The sequence below is a fragment of the Echinops telfairi genome, unplaced genomic scaffold, assembly GCF_000313985.2.
Source record: "Echinops telfairi isolate 266 unplaced genomic scaffold, ASM31398v2 ScPeMD7_5;HRSCAF=22, whole genome shotgun sequence".
Classification (NCBI taxonomy): domain Eukaryota; kingdom Metazoa; phylum Chordata; class Mammalia; order Afrosoricida; family Tenrecidae; genus Echinops; species Echinops telfairi.
In genome coordinates this window covers 25,604,324-25,622,394 of record NW_022103901.1, presented here as the reverse complement: position 1 = coordinate 25,622,394, position 18,071 = coordinate 25,604,324, and the positions used below count along the sequence as shown (strand labels likewise).

At 50.4% G+C, this 18,071-nt stretch overlaps 1 protein-coding gene across 4 annotated transcripts; it reads right to left on the bottom strand.

The window, feature by feature from the left end:
* Positions 1-760: 760 nt before the first annotated feature.
* Positions 761-17,087, bottom strand: COQ7 (coenzyme Q7, hydroxylase). Of its 4 annotated transcripts, XM_045285695.1 has the most exons (7): positions 17,005-17,087; positions 12,234-12,412; positions 10,800-10,914; positions 9,949-10,088; positions 8,482-8,550; positions 7,552-7,676; positions 761-902 (listed from the first exon to the last, which is right to left on the bottom strand). In XM_045285695.1, exons 1-6 carry the CDS (start codon positions 17,081-17,083, stop codon positions 7,599-7,601), a joined length of 660 nt encoding a protein of 219 aa, XP_045141630.1. In that variant the 5' UTR covers positions 17,084-17,087; the 3' UTR covers positions 761-902; positions 7,552-7,598. The 4 variants fall into 4 exon arrangements, with proteins under 4 accessions (XP_045141630.1, XP_004705804.1, XP_045141637.1 ...); XM_004705747.2 differs by lacking the exon at positions 761-902 and having other exon boundaries at positions 7,291-7,676; XM_045285702.1 differs by lacking the exons at positions 761-902; positions 17,005-17,087 and adding an exon at positions 16,906-16,954 and having other exon boundaries at positions 7,291-7,676.
* Positions 17,088-18,071: the final 984 nt, after the last annotated feature.

The following is an 18,071-nucleotide window of genomic DNA, read 5'->3' as shown; positions in this document are numbered from 1 at the left end:
GATGTAATAATGATGAGAAATACAACTTTCCTCTAGTTCCCAAATGTTTCCTCCCCGCTCCCACTACCATGACTCGAATTCTACCTTGCAAGTCTGGCTAGACCAGAGGATGTACGCTGGTACAGATAGGAACTGAAAATACAGGGAATCCAGGGCGGATGACCCCTATAGGACCAGTGGTGTGAGTGGCAAAACAGGGAGGGTAAAGGGAGAATGGGTAGGAAAGAGGGAACCGATTACATGGAACTGTGTGTGACCTCCTCCCTGGGGGACAGACAACCGAAAAGTGGATGAGGGGAGACGTCGGACAGGGCAAGATATGACAAAATACCCACTTATAAACTATCAAGGGCTCATGCGGGAGGGGGGAGCGGGGAGGGAGGGGAAAATTGAGGACCTAATGTCGGGGGTTTAAGTGGAGAGAAAATGTTTTGAGAAACAATGTACAAATGCGCTTTACACAATTGATGTGTATATGGATTGGGATAACAGTTGTATGAGCCCCTAATAAAATGTTAAAAAAAAAAAAGAGTTGTGAGAGCCCCCAATAAAATGACTTATTAATTTTTTAAAAAGTGAAGAATATTTCAACTGAGGACACCAATCAAGCAAGATGGAACTATCTTAAATAACAATTTTATTGTTTTTTGTCAGGTATTATTTAATTTTTTTCATTAACAGTTTAAAACTCATAACATAATCTAGTTTTGTTTACCCCTTTTATTCTTATTTAAGTAATAACTGTATGAAATAATAAACTACCTTTCAGTGTATCCTTTTTATATATTTAAAACAGGCATTAGGGCAGCAAACTGGCTGTTAAATTATTTGAGTCCCACCATTGGGCGAGTCCAACACTGCGGGGGCATCCCAAGCACTGTACGAGGGGGCCTTCAGAAAGTCTGTGGAAAAATTGAATAAAAACATAATGAAATTTGTATTTTAATTAGATTCTCCCACATGACGAAGAATTACCTGGGGGAACCGTGTATCTGGGTGGAAATTCAAAGTCTTGGTAACCAGAATGTACCAGTTCAAGGCCACTTGATAGCTGCCTATGAGTGTTCAGAAATGGCTCCAAAACAGAGCCTGGGTGGCGTGGTGGTTAAGCATTGGGCTGCAATCTGCATGATCAGCAGTTCAAAACCACCAGTAGCTCTTTGGGAGACAGACTGGGCTTTCTATGCCCACGAACAGCTGTAGCCTCAGAAACCCACAGGAGGTCAACACGAGGCAATGGCAGTGTTTGCTGTTGTTTTTAAGGAAAAGAAATGATTCCAACATGTAGCAGCTGAAAACAGCAAGTGCTTAGGATACAACATAGTGGCTGAGTATCAGGAAGTCAGGAACACCTTAGCTGGATGGTTTGGGCTCAGGGACTCTTAATAGTCAAGACATTGGCTGGGGCTGAGTCGGTGGGAAGGCTTTACTCCCAAGATGGCTATTTGAGCGGCTGCTGGCAGGCGGCCTCAGTTCTTCAGCCTGTGAGCGCCTCCAGTACGTGATCCCAGCAGACCCAAGCTGTCCTGTGCTTTATGACCAAGCCTTGAAGTCATAGCCCATGCTCTCTGACAGTCTCTTAGAAGCTCAAATGTTCAGGTGCTGTCTTGATTCAGTAGGTCTGGGGAAGAACCAGAATTCCGCTTTTCTTGGTAGTACAGTGGTGGCCCGTTGGGTTGCGATCCACGTGGTCAGCAGTTCGAAACCATCAGTAGCTCCTCAGGAGATAGACTGAGCTTTCCACTCCCGCCAAGTTAGTTTCAGAAACCCACAGGGGGTCCCTGAGTCAGCACTGACTGGATGGCAGCGGCCAGAGAATCAACTCCAGGGCTCCCTCTGCTGCCCACTCAGAAGCCCGCGCTGAGTAGGGAGGGGCCGAAAATACGGCTTAAGAGTGGCTTCTCAGCCCCTCACTGCTTTGACAAGCATCCTTTGTCAGCCTGGGATCAGCTTTGGATAATGGCCAATCTTAAAATCACATTTCCCCGAAAGGTCAGAGCAGTAAAGCATGGCTAAGAGATGCTTACCAACCGTAATGGAATTAAAAACCATCAAAGGGGATTCAGAAAATCTCCCTGGCCTTGCTCTGGAAACAAAGAGGCATCAAACACCAGCCATCAATTCTGAAGGGAATGTTAAGCAAACAGCAGGGAACCTGGCCTTTTAATAAGGAGGATACAAGGTGTCTCCCTATGATGAAGGTGCCTGGCACGGGAACCGTGGCAGGCCAAGGATTCCATATGCTCTGCTGAACTGATGGCTGAAGCTATCGTTCTCCCCTGGAACCACCTAGATTGAAATGTTTCCAAACAGAGCTCACTCACTGCATCCAAGTCAATTCTCACTCACTGTGATAGGTAGGTTTATTGTGCCAACCTGGCCAATAGGAATGTGGGATTAGTAAGGTCACAGTTTGATTGGAAGGCAAAGAGATAAATGGCTTGGCAAGCCCCGCCCCTCTCTCTCTTGCTCTCTGGTGATCAGACCAGCATGTGGTTGCTAGTTCTCTGCCTCAATTTGTGAGCTACACTAGCTGTGGGACTGCCAACCTGTGCATTGTGTTGCTAGAGCTTGAGATTCCTTCGGGAACTGCTTTGCGACGCTGCTGGTATATACCTCGCTGGTGCACTGGACTGTTGGAGCTGACTGTTGGTGACCTGCCCTGCTGGCTGGACTGCCTGCATTGTACTATGGAAGACTCAGCTGTCTGCTTCCTTGACCACGGACCCAGCAGCCCTCGTGAGTTGAAGGACTTCCAGTATATTAACTGTCCCATGGAAGTGAGTTGAAGTGAGCCCTCTGCATTGCTGTGTGGACTAATTGTTATATTCCTCAAGCTGTATAAATCTATACACCTATATATCTAATCATAAGTGTCCTGGTTTTGTTTCTCTAGAGAACCCTAGCACACTCAAAGCGGCCCTACAGGACAGGATAGAACTGCCCTTGTGGGCTTTCTGAGACCGTAACTCGTTATAGGAGGAGAGGTCTTTCTCCTGAAGAGCAGCTGGTAGTTTCAAATTGCTGAGCACCGTTAGCAGCCCAGGTGTAAACCACAAAGCCACAGGAATCCTTTCCAAATAGAGCACAACCTGTAAGCTCGGCGCTAGGAGCCACATACACTTCACTGCTTCAATGTGTACGATCTCCTGGGTTATGGTATCTTCACACGGTTATGGAGCCATCACCACTCTGCAGCCCCAGCACATTCTCATCCTCCCAAAGAGAAGCTGTGTACCCACTGATCATCACTCTCATATCCCTCCGCCTCGCTCAGCCCCACCCACTGCCATCAAGTTGATTCTGACTCATAGGGACCGTAGAGAATGGAGTAGAATTGCCCCGTTGGGTTTCTAAGTCTCTACTCTTTACAGGAGCAGAACGCCTCATCTTTCTCGGCCCTTCCCTTATGATGTCTCTTCTGGCCACTTCATACATGGAACGTATGTGACCTTTGCATCTAGCTTTCCACTTGGCATGTTTTCAGGTTCATTCATGTTGTAGCATGTGTCATTATTTCCTGACTTCACACCTTTTTACAGCTAGTAGTATTCTGTTATATAGCTATAACAAACCCCACCCCCAAATCCCTGAGTCCATGGCGCCTCACAGCAACCCTGTAGGACAGGTTTGAACTTTGAACTGCCCCTGAGTTTCTGAGACTGCAACTCTTCATGGGAGCTGAAAGCAGGTCTTTCTCCTGAGAAGCAGCTGGTGGTTTTGAACAGCTGACCTTGCGATTGGAAACATGTACAACTGCTATGCCACCAGGGCTCCTTACAGGACTACATCCACATTCAGATAATTTACAGGTATGTCTTGATAGATGAGCATTTAGGCTCTTCCCACTTTGTGGCGTTTATGAATACTGCTGCCTTGAATATTCTCATATGAGCGTTTAATGTGGACACGTTTTCCATTCTCTCAGTCAGATGGTAACTCAAACTTAATTTCTGAAGAGCTGCCAAACTGTTGTTGCAAAGGAGCTGCAGCATTTTACATTCCTACCAGCAGGGGGCGAGAGCTCATTTCTCATGCTCAAGGACGCTGGTTAGTACTGCCTGTGTTATGATGGACATCCCAGTGGGGGAGAAGTACTACCTCATGGTCAGGCACTTCCCTGATGGCTGACGTGGAGTAACTCTTCATATGCATATTAGCCATGTTTCTTTGGAAAGCTGCCTATCAAATTCTCCGCATATACTAGGCTAGAGCCGAGTTTTTCAGCACATTTTTATGCAGTTTTCATGGTAAAATTCGGTGCTTCAGCTGATATTTGGGTCGGCTTATACTCTGGTACATATGGTACTTGTTTTATCGTGTTCTAAGAGCTATTTATATATTCTAGATACAAGTCCCTAATTAGATCTATGACTTATAGTTCCCCTTTGGTAATCTTTCCACTTTCTTGAAAGTATCTTTTGAAACACAAACATTTTGTTTCTGTGAGGTCCAATCATCCATTTTTTTCTTCAGTTGCTTGTTTTTAGTTTCAGGTTGAAGGGAAAATTTCCTAATCCCAGGTCATGCAAATTTAAATTTATGTTTTCATCGAAGAGCTATATATAGTTTTAGTGCTTAAATCTAGGACTCTGGTCCACTTTGACTGTTTTTGTATATGGTGTGAGGCAGGGGTCTCAATTCCTTCCCTTACACGCGGAGATCAACTGTATACCCACCTTCACTTTTTGAAACGGTTAGTTCTAAAGACCAGGCTGTTAGGCAAAAACTGTGTCATGGGGAAATGGATGCTTGTAGAGGATTAGTGGGAAAGAGACCTTCGATGAGATGGCTGGCACAGTGGCTCCAACAATGGGCTCACACACAGCACCGACTGCGAGAATGCACAGCGACGGGCAGTGTCTCCTTCGGCTGCTCACGGGGTTGCCGAGTCAGAGCCGACCCGCTGGCACCTAATAGCATGCAAAGATGGTGTCCACTGCAAACAGAACCGGACAGGGGCTCCTTACGGCTCTTCTAGATGTCAGTGAGACAGGCTGAGGGGCAGGGTGTTCACTTCATCTCCGTGAGGCTTTCCTCTTCATTGACGAAATACCACATACACTCGGGTATAAGCCGAGCTTTTCAGCACATTTTTAATGCAGTTTTGGTGGTAAAATTAGGTGCTTCGGCTGCTATTTGGGTCGGCTTATACTTGAGTATATACAGTATTGCTGAGAGGCACCAAGAATGGCGTTGAATCACAAGTTAATTCTGTGCGACTTCCTACCTAGTCTTCATTCAATCCCGTCACCAACTGTTTATTGAACACCTTCCATATGTCCTTACTGAACGGAGAAAAGACATTAAGTCTCTCATACGTTAGAGCAGGGTTAAGTACTATGGGAGTGGGGAACAGAGCACAGGACGAGGCAGGCTGGGCAGGGTAGGGAGAGACTGCACAGGGCTTTACAACTTTGAAAAGGGTGGTTAGGGCGGGCCTCCATGGACAAAAACTTGGGAACTGGCAAGGGATTTACCTATGCAGGTATCAGCAGAAGCTCATTCTGGCAGGGGAGCCAGACACTGCCCGCCTGGCCCTTTAAAGAACAGTCAGAGGGTCAGTATGACCAGGGCAGTGAGGAAGGGCATAAAAAAGCCACAGGGAGCCTGTGACTCACTCTATGACCTTTAGCTTTTCAGAGAACTGGGGGAGCCCTGGGTTGAGGGGATTGCTGAGCAGTGACAGATTGGATTCTTGGTTCAAAAGGTCACTCTGGCTGCTGGGTAAAAAAACAGGCTCTCGGGAAGTCGAAGCTAAAGGAAAAAGAACTGACAATGGGTGTCCCCTGAAACATCGAGAAGACAAGGGCAGCTGGGACCCACATGGCAGCAGCAGAGGTGGGAAGGGCTTGGCAGAACCTATGGGGCATCCTGGATGACTGGATGGGCGAGTGACAGGCCAAGCACCACAGCAGATCTGGAGTTAACCCTGGGGGGGGGGGACACACAGAGCTGCCACTAGCCATGATGGGGAAGGCCACTGGGGGAGTAGGCTTGCCCCCAGGGGTGAGGGTGAGATGTCCAGACGGGGGCACATGGAAGTCTTGACTTCCAGTGGAGGGATCAAGGACAGCTGGACATTTATCGGTGGTGTTCTGGAGTGAGAGAAGGAAAAACAGACTGAGAACAGAGGCCAGGACCACGCCCCGGGACCCTGTGGCATCAAGGGACCAGGAGAGGAAGGCCCAGCTGAGGGAGCTGGCTTTCACAGAAGTGCCAGCTGCCCAGGACACCTTCCCTCCGCCCATCCTCCTCCCCGCCTTCAGTGGGCTTCTCCTATGTGCCAGGAGTCAGAACCCAATCGACTTGCCCTCAGCAAACTAATGGCCTGCCAGGAGAGGAAGACCCCATGTGGATTCGCACTGGCAGCACTCACTGTGCAGGAGCGGGCCTTCTCCTGCATTAACCAAGGAGATGACACAGGTTTGTAGGCCACCACAAGCGTTTGGAATCCACACTGGTCTTTAACCTTTCTGGCCCATCGGGAGACACACTTGATCACAGTAGGCTGAATTTGCTCTTGGTGTAGGAAGAGAAGGTTGCTGTTGTAAAGGACCCAACCACACTACTGCCTTGTCCACTGTTTTTCAAACCGACGGGCACCCTCTTTGGGGTGAGCTGGGCCAGCCTGTTCGAGGCTCATCATACAGGGTCCTGGGTGGGTGGCTCCGAGTAACGGGCCCCTCCACCAGCAGCAGGGGGCGGGAGGGAATGCTCCATCTCACAGGGATGAATGGGATATGAAGATCAGCTGGGGAGCTTTGGGAACCATTTTTGATCTTGGGCCCTACCTAGGAAGTCAGCAATGTGGGCCTGGAAAATGAGTTTATTTTAATCTCCCTGGCGGTCTAATTATGTCAGTAATTTTGATAAGGGACTTCTCTGCAGTGTAATCCCGAGTGTGGCTCGCGGTTACCACTTCGGACAGTTAACATTTTCCCTGAGCCACACTTGTGATTGCCGCCAGGCAGGTTAAGAAGCCCACCAGTTCTGCAGGACAGAGACGACCACCAGCCTGCAGTGGGTTCATAGCAGTCTGAGAGTGGCCGTCATTTTTGCTGGCAGTCCTGAAGTAATGATTGCACTTCAACTCTGCAGAGCCTCCACCCGCCACCACCACCCCAGCCTGTTCCTTTAAGGAAGGAAACCACCCTGCCTCGTCCCTCCGTAACTCCAAACAGATGTGACGAGTCTTCCTCGTCCTTGATGGGCTTGAGAGTCCTTCTTCACCAATCATAAATGCCCTCGTGATTTATTTTCATTACCAGTGAAAACCAAGTCGTTTCCTCCTCGAGATCTGTGACTTTATTAACGATTCATTTTGGAGGCATCAGGAGAACCGAGCTGTGAGATCAAATAAAGAAGCCTTCATTTGCCATCAGTTGAATGTGTTTGCTGAACACATTGTCCTTTCAGCTTAAGAGCAGCCCAGAGAAAAGTTAGCATGGGGGATTTTCATTAAAGGGGGAGAGGGAGGATGTTCACAGTTGGGTAAGAAGGCTTACATAACAATAATTATTCATTTTCTTTTCTGGAAAAAATAATCACCTGTAAAATGACAACTGTCTCTTCTAGATGGGGACGAGTGGCACGATTTAAAATCTTTCTGACAAATAGATCGCCGCACTGCATCCGGCCTGGATCGCCCTCTTCAAAAGGGTGTACGCGGGTGCCTGTTTCAAATGAACAGCAAGCAAACCAAAGAAGCACACAGGTTACACAGTGACAGAGGCCAAGCACCAAAGCAGCTCTGAGGCTGACCACTGGGGACAGAGCTGTCATGGGCTACCATGGGGAAGGCCACTGGGGGAGTAGGCTTGCCCCCAGGGGTGGGGGTGAGATGTCCAGACGGGGGCACATGGAAGTCTTGACTTCCAGTGGAGGGATCAAGGACAGCTGGACATTTATCAGTGGCCTTCTGGAGTTAGAGAAGGGAAAACAGACTGAGAACAGAGGCCAGGACCATGCCCCGGGACCCTGTGGCATCAAGGGACCAGGAGAGGAAGGCCCAGCCGAGGGAGCTGGCTTTCACAGCAGCTGTCCAAGAACACCTACCCTCTCCTGCTGTCCCGTCCCCTCCTTCCCTCCTTCCCCCCACCCGCCTCCCCTCTGGGTTTGGATTTCCTTGGCTAAGAAGGGAGATATGAGGTGCACTTTATGATCCTTGGGGGGTGGGGGGTGTCTTTGCAAAAGATCGGATGGACAGCCTCTGCCATGGCCCCTAAGTGGAATCTGCTGGCCCCTCACCATGCAGGGAAGCAGCGTGGCAGGAAAAGGACAGAGGAGGGCGCAAAGCATAAGATACCTAACTGGGAGCAGCATTTCCGCTCGTTTTATGTCGAAGCAACACACCAGGCTTCTGTCTTTGGCCATCCCCTTAAATCTATTTTTCTTGAAACAGACACTGCCCTGGCCTCTTAAGCTTCCAGACAAAGGGCCCTGGGTCCCTGGAAGCTACTGGGAAGAGCAGGGCCCTACCAGCTCGGCATCATGCTCAAGGCCTGTGTCGTGGTGCTCAAGTTCTTCATCCCGGAACTTCTTTATGACCTGGTTAGGTGTGCACAGAGAAAAAAGAAACAAGCCCATCAGCATCCCCCGCTCCTGCTGCCCTGGCTTACTGTGGAGATCGACCCCAGAGCTTCAAGAGCTCTAGTGGGGAGGTGGGTTACGTACACCTTGTACTGCTAATCACAAGGTCAGCCATTTGAACCCATCAGTCACTCCCAGGGTGAAGGATGAGGCTGTCTCCGACTGTGCAGAGGGAAAGTCTCGGAACCCCAACGGGAAGTTCTACCCTGTACCCTGTCCTATAGGTTGCTGTGAGTCAGACCTGACTCGATGGCAGCAAGTTTGGAGCGGAGAGCTAACACTTTCAGGTCGGATCAGCAAATATTTCCTATCTAGGGTCAGACAGTAAATCCTTCCTCAGCTGGGCCGGCCACAGTCTCGGTGCCAGCTATTCTCAGCGACTCCCTTCTCACTGGCCCCCAGTCAATTCCGACTCACAGCCACTCTACAGGACAAAGCGGAAGTGCCCCACAGGTGTCCCTGACTGTCGCCTTATGGAAGCACACTGCCTCGTTCTTCAGCCTGGGAGTGGCTGGTGGGTCCAAACCACGGACCTGTAGTCACCCAGTCTCTAGCGTCACCGGGCTCGTTACCAGTGAGCACTGCTATCGAGTGGACTCTGACTCCCGGTGACCCTAGAGGGCTGGCCTGGCGGGCTTCAGAGACTGTAACTCTTTAAAAGAGTAGAAAGCCTCATCTTTCTCCCCAGGAGTGGTTAGCAGTTTCAAACTTGGCAGCCTGGACTATGGTGCCACCAGGGCTCCAACAGTTCACACCTGCAGGCTTGTTCCAAATAAAACAAAGCGTGTGCAGCCATGACTCCGTGCACAGGGGGTGGCTGCAGACCTGCTCTCCCCATCTGTCACACTTGAGGGTCTCAGTCTCCTGAGGGTCCCTCCATACAAAGATCCCAACAGCGGCTTCCTGGGACATCTGCGGTGGCAACTGCAGTCAAGGCAGAAGGGGCAGCCCAAAGGGGTCATCCTGATAGACTTTCCGGAAGGACACAGGAAGAAGTCCTAAGATAATAGACAACTGCACTGATATGAAGGGGGCCAGGAAAGCTGTGCGCGGCACATCTCGCCGTCAAGACAAAGCACCTGCTTGTTCTCCGACGGGAGCAAGGGCCAGCCTACACACCTCATCCCACCCGCCCTACAGCCCTCATTGCTGCCCCTTTGGACATCGTGGGGTAAGAGTTCTCAAGGTGGGAAGCCCACTTCCAGCGCAGCACACAGCCCTGAGGGAGGGGATGTGGAGAAGACAACAGCTTCCCCTTTGGTGGGTTTTCGTTCCTAAAGGTTTCAGGTGGCTTTGTAACACTGCTTTCTGGCTCACCCTGGTTTTTCTTCCCCTGCCCCTTCGAGCTTGCGATACCTGAAGGAGCTCCTCGTACTTTTCAGGCCCCTCCTCCATCAGCGTCCGGATCTGGTTGTTGTAGTGATGTGAAATTGACTCTTCCACAGCCACGGTGCACGCCATCGCGCCTTCCCTCCCCAGCAAGGCGGTCCCCGCTCCTGGAGGGGCAAGCCCAGAGCAGTTCAGCGGGGCGGAGAGACCACTGATGGGGCGCAGAGGGGGGCATCTCAGGCCAGGGTCTCACAACCTCATCACTATCTACCTCAGGGGCCAGGAGGTCTTTTACTGTAGTAACCTCTCCCCCGGGGGGAGCGACCACAGATGCCTCCAGACGGCGAACATGTCCTCTGGGGGCAAATCCCCCTGGACTCAAAAAGCACTGTTTCAGGCGGACCCTGATCACAGCGGGAACTCGAGTCCCGTGGGGAGACAGCCGCGCTTCTCTGGGCTCTCTCTGACCCGTTTATGGAAGAAGAGCCTTCGACGGGGCGGCCCCGTCTGGTCCTCCTGAGGAAACCTCAGGCTGAGAACCTCTGCCAGACGACAGTATCTGCCTGCCATCGAATTCTACTACTCTCATCCCCACTCCTTTCTACAGGGTCAGTGGGAGTCGGGTTTGACTTGACCGCAGTGGGTTTGATGTTTTTGCTTGTTTGTGTCCTTTCATGAAACCACTGATTTAAACATGCCAACTTAAAAGAATTTAAGCAACAACAAAAAAGGGTCAACGAAACTCCTAGAGAGAGTGTCCAGTCACCAGTACCTGGCAGTGCCAGGACCCAGCAAGAGGTCTGGAAATGGGGCACAGGTGATTCCCACCATCCAAGCCCAGGAAGCTCACGCAGACGCGTCTGGACAGACACACTTACCCAGGGCAAACCCCATCACGTTCCAAAAGGGCATGAGAGCCGTCGGCCGGACCCTGAGTGCCACCATCAGCTCACTGAACTTCCTCAGATGCTCCTTCTCCTGATCCCACATTTTCTGCAAGACACCAGGCATGCCGTGGGGGCGACGGCCGCAGCCCTGCCCTTCCCATTGGCATGAAGTACGAGAAGCACAGGTGGAGGAAAGGACGAGGGCGGTGCCTTCCCCCACTGCCCTCCAGTCACGTGTGGCAAAACCCAACCATCAGGCAGAAGGGGGTCTCGGATGCGATTTCAGGTGAGGGTGGAGAGGCCCAGACTCACAAGGACAAGAACCATGTCACACCCATGGGAAATGAGGTGGGCAATCTGTCCCAAGTTAGTCAGGGTAGACCCCACTGCTCTGCGCCTTCCTTTCAGCAAGCTAGACGAGGAGGCCCAACGAAACCAAGGGAGAAGGGCGAACGCCATAACCGCTCACCGGACCCGGCTGCGCCAAGTGCCGAGCTCTCTTACTCTCTACCACAGCCCGTGAAGTACAAACCCCTGAAACCCGTCACTAGACGGAGGGAAGGAGGGAGGCACCGAGAGGCTAGGTGCCATGCCCAGGGAGTCAGAGGAGGCCTCTAACTTGTATGTGTGCCTATTACATGCGGACAGTGGTACTAGTTTAAAACTCATTTTCAAACAAATACGCATGTATACGGCACCCAAGTCCACTGAGGTCGGTGGAAACAGCCCATGTGCAACCATGGCAGGAAATGGGCCCTCAGAGAGGCCGAGTGGCTTCCCAAGGTGGGAGTCAACGGAACCGTGAATCAGCAATTGTGTGACCACAGAGCTACCTCTGCGTATAAACTATCAGGGTGCTTCCACAAGGCCACGGAGTCAGTCCTGACTCACGGCAACCACGTGGGGAGGATAGGGCTGCTCCCAGGGGGTTCTGAGACTGTAACTTTTGCAGGAGTAGAAAGCCCCATCTTTCTCCTGCTCCTCGCGGTCAGCAGTCCAAAGCAGAGGGAACTGGAATTTCCCCTGAACTTTGTGAAGTCGTCGTGGTTCTCTGCTTTTGTTCGACTGAGAATTGCGGGTGTGTGTGTGTGTGTTTTACTCCAGGGCCTTCACTTGAAGAAGCGATCCGCCACCCTCTCTCACTACCACCGCCACCACCAAGACCCTTTTAAATGCTGGGTGCGTGCTGAACTTCAAAGAGCTCATGGGAAAATCCCATTACCTTTTATTTTTCATAAACTTTTGGAAACATACTACATATATATCTGTGCTTCACACATAAAGAGATTTTTTTCCTACCTCTTCCAATTGTCAAAAATCCATACCTTTGTGGCAACAGAGCCTCTCTTGAGGACACTTGGCCTCAGGTGGGCCTGAAGCCTTTGGACCATCTGCACAGCAGCCGGTGAGAGCTAAGAGACCTACCTGGATGACTGGTCCAACGCTGGTCCGGCCCAGGACCGCCATCTGCCCTGCATAGATGCGGTTGGCGCCATATTCACCTGCGTGATCCACCCGAATTATTCGATCCACAGTCGCCCGGTTGATGGTGTCTAAGGTCATTCCCGAACTGCAACACCTGGCGCCAAGCTTCCTTCCGAAAACTACAATACAAGCGGTGATTCATCACCACTCTGGGGACAGTCCCTCCTACAGACAAGAACACCTTAGGACAAAGACCCCAAGTGAGCGCTCGTGGGCCAAAGAGATCTTTTATTTCACCTACAGCATTTTTAAAAACAGCGAATTAGTTATGTTACCAAGATATGAAACCTTACAGATTTTACCTGTAGCTCTGGATTTCTGGGTCATTTTACATTTCTGAAGATCTGCCTTCTCACACTACAGGTACTCCGCCATCACCCAAGGCGGGTGGAGGTCACCTATCTACTCCTGCCTCACTCTTGTGTCAGTGGCTGCCCTCTCGGGCTGCATGCCACACACCTCGTGAGCCCTCGGTTACTGAGAGGCGCCTCCCCAGCCCAGTCCCTCAGGCTAGGGGTGGGGAGTGTCCCATACTGAATCTGACCTGCCCAACAGATTCTGTTCCCGTGGGGGTTGGATTGTGGGGGGCCAGTCTGAGCCTTGAACTTCGGTCTCATCTTATTTTGGCCCACTTCCTCTTGTCTTCAAAATGTCACTGCTTCAAAAAAAAAAAAAATGTCACTGCTTCAGGACTGGATTTCATCTTTTAAAATACTCCTAGTATTAATGTTGTGGGTTCAAGTAAAAGAAGACCACTACAATGTCCAATTAGAGTTCTGTGCAGTCTTCGGTGTGTATCAGGCCCGCCTGGACTACAGGGGGATGTTCAAAGACCGATCCACACACCGCAGTGCCGTCTTCCCTGGCCAAGCCTCTCATATCCCTCAGGAAGAAAGCAGAATGCAGGAGAAAAAGCAAGTTGAAATTCATATACCACGGGTCGGGGGGGAGGGGGGAAAAATGAGGAGCTGATACCAAGGACTCAAGTAGAAAGAAAATGCTTTGAGAAGGATGACAACAAATGTACAAATGTGCTTGACACAATGGATGGATGGATGGATTGTGACAAGAGTTATATGAGTCCCCAATAAAATGATTAAAAATATCATTAAGTAAGCGGTACTGACAGAAGTAAAACAAAAGTATATTTAGGTAGTTTCAGGTGGCTTGTTTTATGATTTTATTCCTGGATTTCGTCTCCAGCTTGCACCCCTGGCGGGGGTTGGGAGGTCTGGGCGTGGGTGGTGGGGTGAACACTCCTGTCCCCAGGAGAAAGACTTACCGCTTGACAATGAGAGAGGGGTAGTTTAGACAAGAATTGGGGCACTTAGAAGCCTGCATTCCATTGTGAAGTTAAAACAGATTACCTAGGGCCACCCAGAGGCTGGCTGCCTTTGTATGTTAACGGGGCAGGATCAGTGTGTTCTGAGTCCGTCTCTTATGAGATACAGAAATTGCACAGATAAGGAAGAGATGGGGGAAGAGGGATGCCAAGCACATGAAGACTGAGCAACAGGACCTCTACCAGGGCCAACCGAGGAAGCCTTCCCTTAAAGGCCGGAGGCCTGAATTCAGATTTTTAGCCTCCTAGCCTTGAGATCTAAATGCAAGGCTGGCGATTCCAGTCTAGCTGTCACCACCTCTCAGGAGAACGATGAGGCTGTCTGCTCCCATGAGGGTTCCTTGGAAACCCCATACAAGGTCCCCAGGAGTGGGAATCAGGCGGGCTGGGTAAGCTGGGAGAAAATAAAGTTCTGTTTGCTAAAGCCAGCCACTTGTGGGTCTGTTACTGAAGCACTAGCTGCTCAAGGAGCTCGTGTAGTGTCGTGGGCGAGTGTGTGACCACTGCACGGTCCAAACCAAAAGAACAAACTCACTGCCATCAAGTCGGCGGCGTCTTTCTAGGACAAGCAGTTTGGCCCTGTGAGTTTCCAAGCCAGTATTTCTTTCTGGGAGTAGAGAGCCCCGTCTTTATTATTTATTTTTTATCGTTTATTGGGGGTTCGTACAACTCTTATCACAATCCATCCATCCATCCATTGTGGCAAGCACATTTGTTGCCATCATCATTTTCAAAACATTTTCTTTCTACTTGAGCCCTTGGTATCAGCTTCTCATTCTTTCCCTCCCTTCCTCCCTTGATAATGTATAATGTTTAAACACAACAAACAACCCACCACTTACTGAGAACTGTAAGCAATTGTGACCAGAGGCTGAGTTCGGACACACAGCTGACTGGACCCTTGATAATGTATAACTCCCTTCATCCACCTTTCTGTTTTCCATCCCCCTGCGAGGGGGTTATAAGTAGATCACTGTGATCAGTTCCCCCTTTCTCCCCCCACATTCCCCTTACCCTCCTGGTATTGATACTCTCAAGATTGTCCTGTGGGTTTATCTGTCCTGGATTCCCTGTGTTTCCAGCTCTTATCCATACCCATGTATATGTTCTGGTCTAGCCAGATTTGTAAGGTAGAATTGGGGTCATGATAGAGGGGGGTGTTGGAGGAAGCATTAAAGAACTAGAGCAGTGGTTCTCAACCTGTGGGTGCAAGCCCTTTAGGGGTCGAACGACTCTTTCAGAGGGGTCACCCGATTCATAACAGCAGCAAAATTACAGTGATGAAGTAACAACAAAAATAATTTTATGGTTGGGGGGTCACCACAACATGAGGAACTGTATTAAAGGGTCATGGCATTAGGAAGGTTGAGAACCACTGAACTAGAGGAAACTTGTATGTTTCATCGGTGCTACACTGCACCCTGTCTGGCTCGTCTCCTCCCCTCGACCCATCTCCAAGGGGATGTCCAGTTGCCTCCAGATGGGCTTTGGGTCTCCATTCCACACTCCCCCTCATTAACTAAGATGATTTTTTTGTTCTGGGTTTTTGATGCCTGCTACCTGACCTATCGACACCTCATGATCACACAGGCTGATGTGCTTCTTCCATGTGGGCTTCGTGGCTTCTCAGCTAGCTGGCCGCTTGTTTATCTTCAAGACTTTAAGACCTCAGATGGAAAGCCTTGTCTTTAATGATGTTGTTTTCAGTGTGTATTTATGAGCTTCATGAGGATCCATTGGATCCTGGTGATTCTTTTACCAGAATAAGGATTTAGTTGCTGTCAAACAATTTTATGTAGGTTCAGAACGGGGCTTTATTATATGGGGAGGTGGGGAACTATTCAGTCATCAAAATACAAGTGATTAAAAAAAATAATTTTGCTGTAAAACAAGATTCTTCCAAGTGGTACACAAATGATTCAACGCAGAGCAAACAGCCTGACAACATGTTTCTGAAGCAGCTCGTTTTAAGAGGAGGGAAGGGAGCCAGGGGCCACTTCCCTCTGCAGCACACTGGTGCTTCTCAGAATGAGTCGGAAGTACAAACCCATCATTTCTAACAAGTTCCCAGGGGAAGCCTAGGTTGCTCCTTGTAGGACTACACTCGGGGCAGGAAAGCCTGGCGAAGGCTTCGACGAGGAGGGCCCGGAGAGGGTGCCACCTGCATCGACCACTGCATTTTTGCCAACTGATCATGGCCTGGCTACACATTCGGTTCTGCTAACCCCAAAGTCAGCAGTCCGAGAGCCACCAGAGGCTCCTTGGGAGAAAGATGAGGCTTTCTACTCCTTTTTCTTCCCTACTCCTTTAAAGAGTTGCAATCTTGTGAAACACACAATATTCCTCTGGTTCTTTGAGGTTTCCTCAACCCCAACTATCATGACCTCAGTCCTGCCTTTCAGTTCTGGCTAGACCAGAGCATGTGCACTGGTACACGTAAGAGCTCACAACACAAGGAATCCAGATCAGATAAATCCTTCAGGAACAGAAATGGGAGTAGTGATCCCAGGAGGATACGGGAAAGGTGAGGGAGGAGGGGAGGAAGGGGGAGACAATTTCAATGGTTGATGCACAATTTCCCAACAACCCCCCGCCCTCGGGGGGCATGAACAACAGAAACGTGGATGAAGGGAGGCAGTGGTCAGTGTAAGATATGAAAACAATAATAATTTATAATTTATTAAGGGGACACGGGACGGGGAGAGGAGCTGATACCAAGGGCTCAAATAGAAAGTAAATGTTTAGAAAACGATGACGACAGCATATGTACAAATATGCTTGATACAATTGATGTATGGAATGTTTTAAGAGCTGTAAGAGCCCCAAATAAAATGATTTAAAAAAAAATCTTGCCTTGAGGATGCCCAATACACAGCAACTCAAGACTGAAAAAAAAAGCTGCAATCTTGGAAACCCACCGGGGGAAGCTCTACCGTGTCGCTATGAGTCGGAATCGACTGGATGACAGTGAGAGTGTGTCCTTCGCCTAAACCTCCTCCCGAAGCGACGTCAACGCACCCACGTTCAATTACGTCAGCCCCCAACGTGCCGCCCCGCCCCGGCAAAGGGTCCCCGCCGGGACCTGTCACTACCCGACCCCGAGACTCCGCCCCCTACAGGCCGTCCGCGGCCCTGCGCCGCGCTCCGTCACGGTCGGGCTCGGTCGCAGCGCTGTGACGTCAGGCGTCTCCCCCTATCCCCTCCACCGCTCCAGCACGTCCTCCTCGGTTCCCGGGCCCGCGCGGGGTCACGACCCTGCCTGCCCTTTACCTGAGAGGGGCCGCCGGGCACTGGTGCGCAGCCGCCACAGTGGTTGGGCCGCCGCGGTTCCCGGGCCCGCGCGGGGTCACGACCCTGCCTGCCCTTTACCTGAGAGGGGCCGCCGGGCACTGGTGCGCAGCCGCCACAGAGGTTGGGCCGCCGCCGCCCCGGCCCCGGCGCAGGTCATCGCCCCGACGACGAAGCAGTCGCGCGGCGGAACGAAACAGGCCAAACGTGCTCTCGGCGCCGACTGATGACACAAAGCAACGCTACGGGTCTTTGCCCGGCTGGGAACGCCCCTGGTTCCCAAGCCGCCAATCCGATTAGAGGAAAACGACAAGTGCAACGATGTCATTGGATGCAGGTACTGTCAATCATTTTGGAGGGGCGGTCTTTGGGTTACCATGGAAACGAAAACGCTAGCTTGAGCTTTCAAAAGTCCAGACTGGATCGCATCAAGGTTTCTCACCTGAATTCCTGGGACTGAGGACCATAAAGAGATTAGTAATTCATTTGGGGTTTTTTTTTTGTGTTTTTTTCTTAGATTAGTAATTCATGATTCCAACTCTGCCCAGTCCTGCATCCGCCTCCCAATTGCTGGTGTTTGAGCCCGCGGTGCCGCCACTGTCAATCCATCTCCGGCAGGGCTTTCCTTTTTTTGCGATGACCCTCTACCCAACTTGATGTTCGAAGTATGTGAGATGAAGTCTCGCTTTTCTGAATTCTTTTTTTTAAATTATTTTATTGGAGGCTCATACAATTCTCATCACATTGTGACAAGTACATATGTACATTCGCTGCCCTCATCTTTCTCAAAACATTTGCCCTCCACCTCAGCCCTTAATATCAGTTGCTCATTTCCCCCCTTCCTCCCCACCCCCCCTTCCTCATGAACCCTTCATAGTTCACAACTTATTATAGTTTTGTCTTGTTACACTGTCCGACGCCCTTCTACCACCCCCCTTCTCTGCTACCCCTCCCCCAGGGAGGAGGCAATACCTAGATTCATGTAATCGGTTCCCCCTTTCCACCCTACATTTCCTTCACCTTCCAGGCCTCGCCCCTTTCACCACTGGTTCTGAAGGAGTCATCTGTCCTGGATTCCCTGTGTTTCCAGTTGCTATCTGTACCAATGTACATCCTCTGGTCTAGCCAGATTTGTAAGGTAGAATTGG

What these genes read in the sequence shown, in the direction of transcription:
- COQ7 (XM_045285695.1), bottom strand. Translation starts at nt 17,083, where the DNA reads ATGACCTGCGCCGGGGCCGGGGCGGCGGCGGCCCAACCTCTGTGGCGG. An exon ending in TGCCCGGCGGCCCCTCTCAG is followed by an intron (nt 12,413 to 17,004) that starts GTAAAGGGCAGG and finishes CTTGTATTGTAG; the next exon opens with TTTTCGGAAGGAAGCTTGGC. An exon ending in GCGTTGGACCAGTCATCCAG is followed by an intron (nt 10,915 to 12,233) that starts GTAGGTCTCTTA and finishes GGTGTCTTGCAG; the next exon opens with AAAATGTGGGATCAGGAGAA.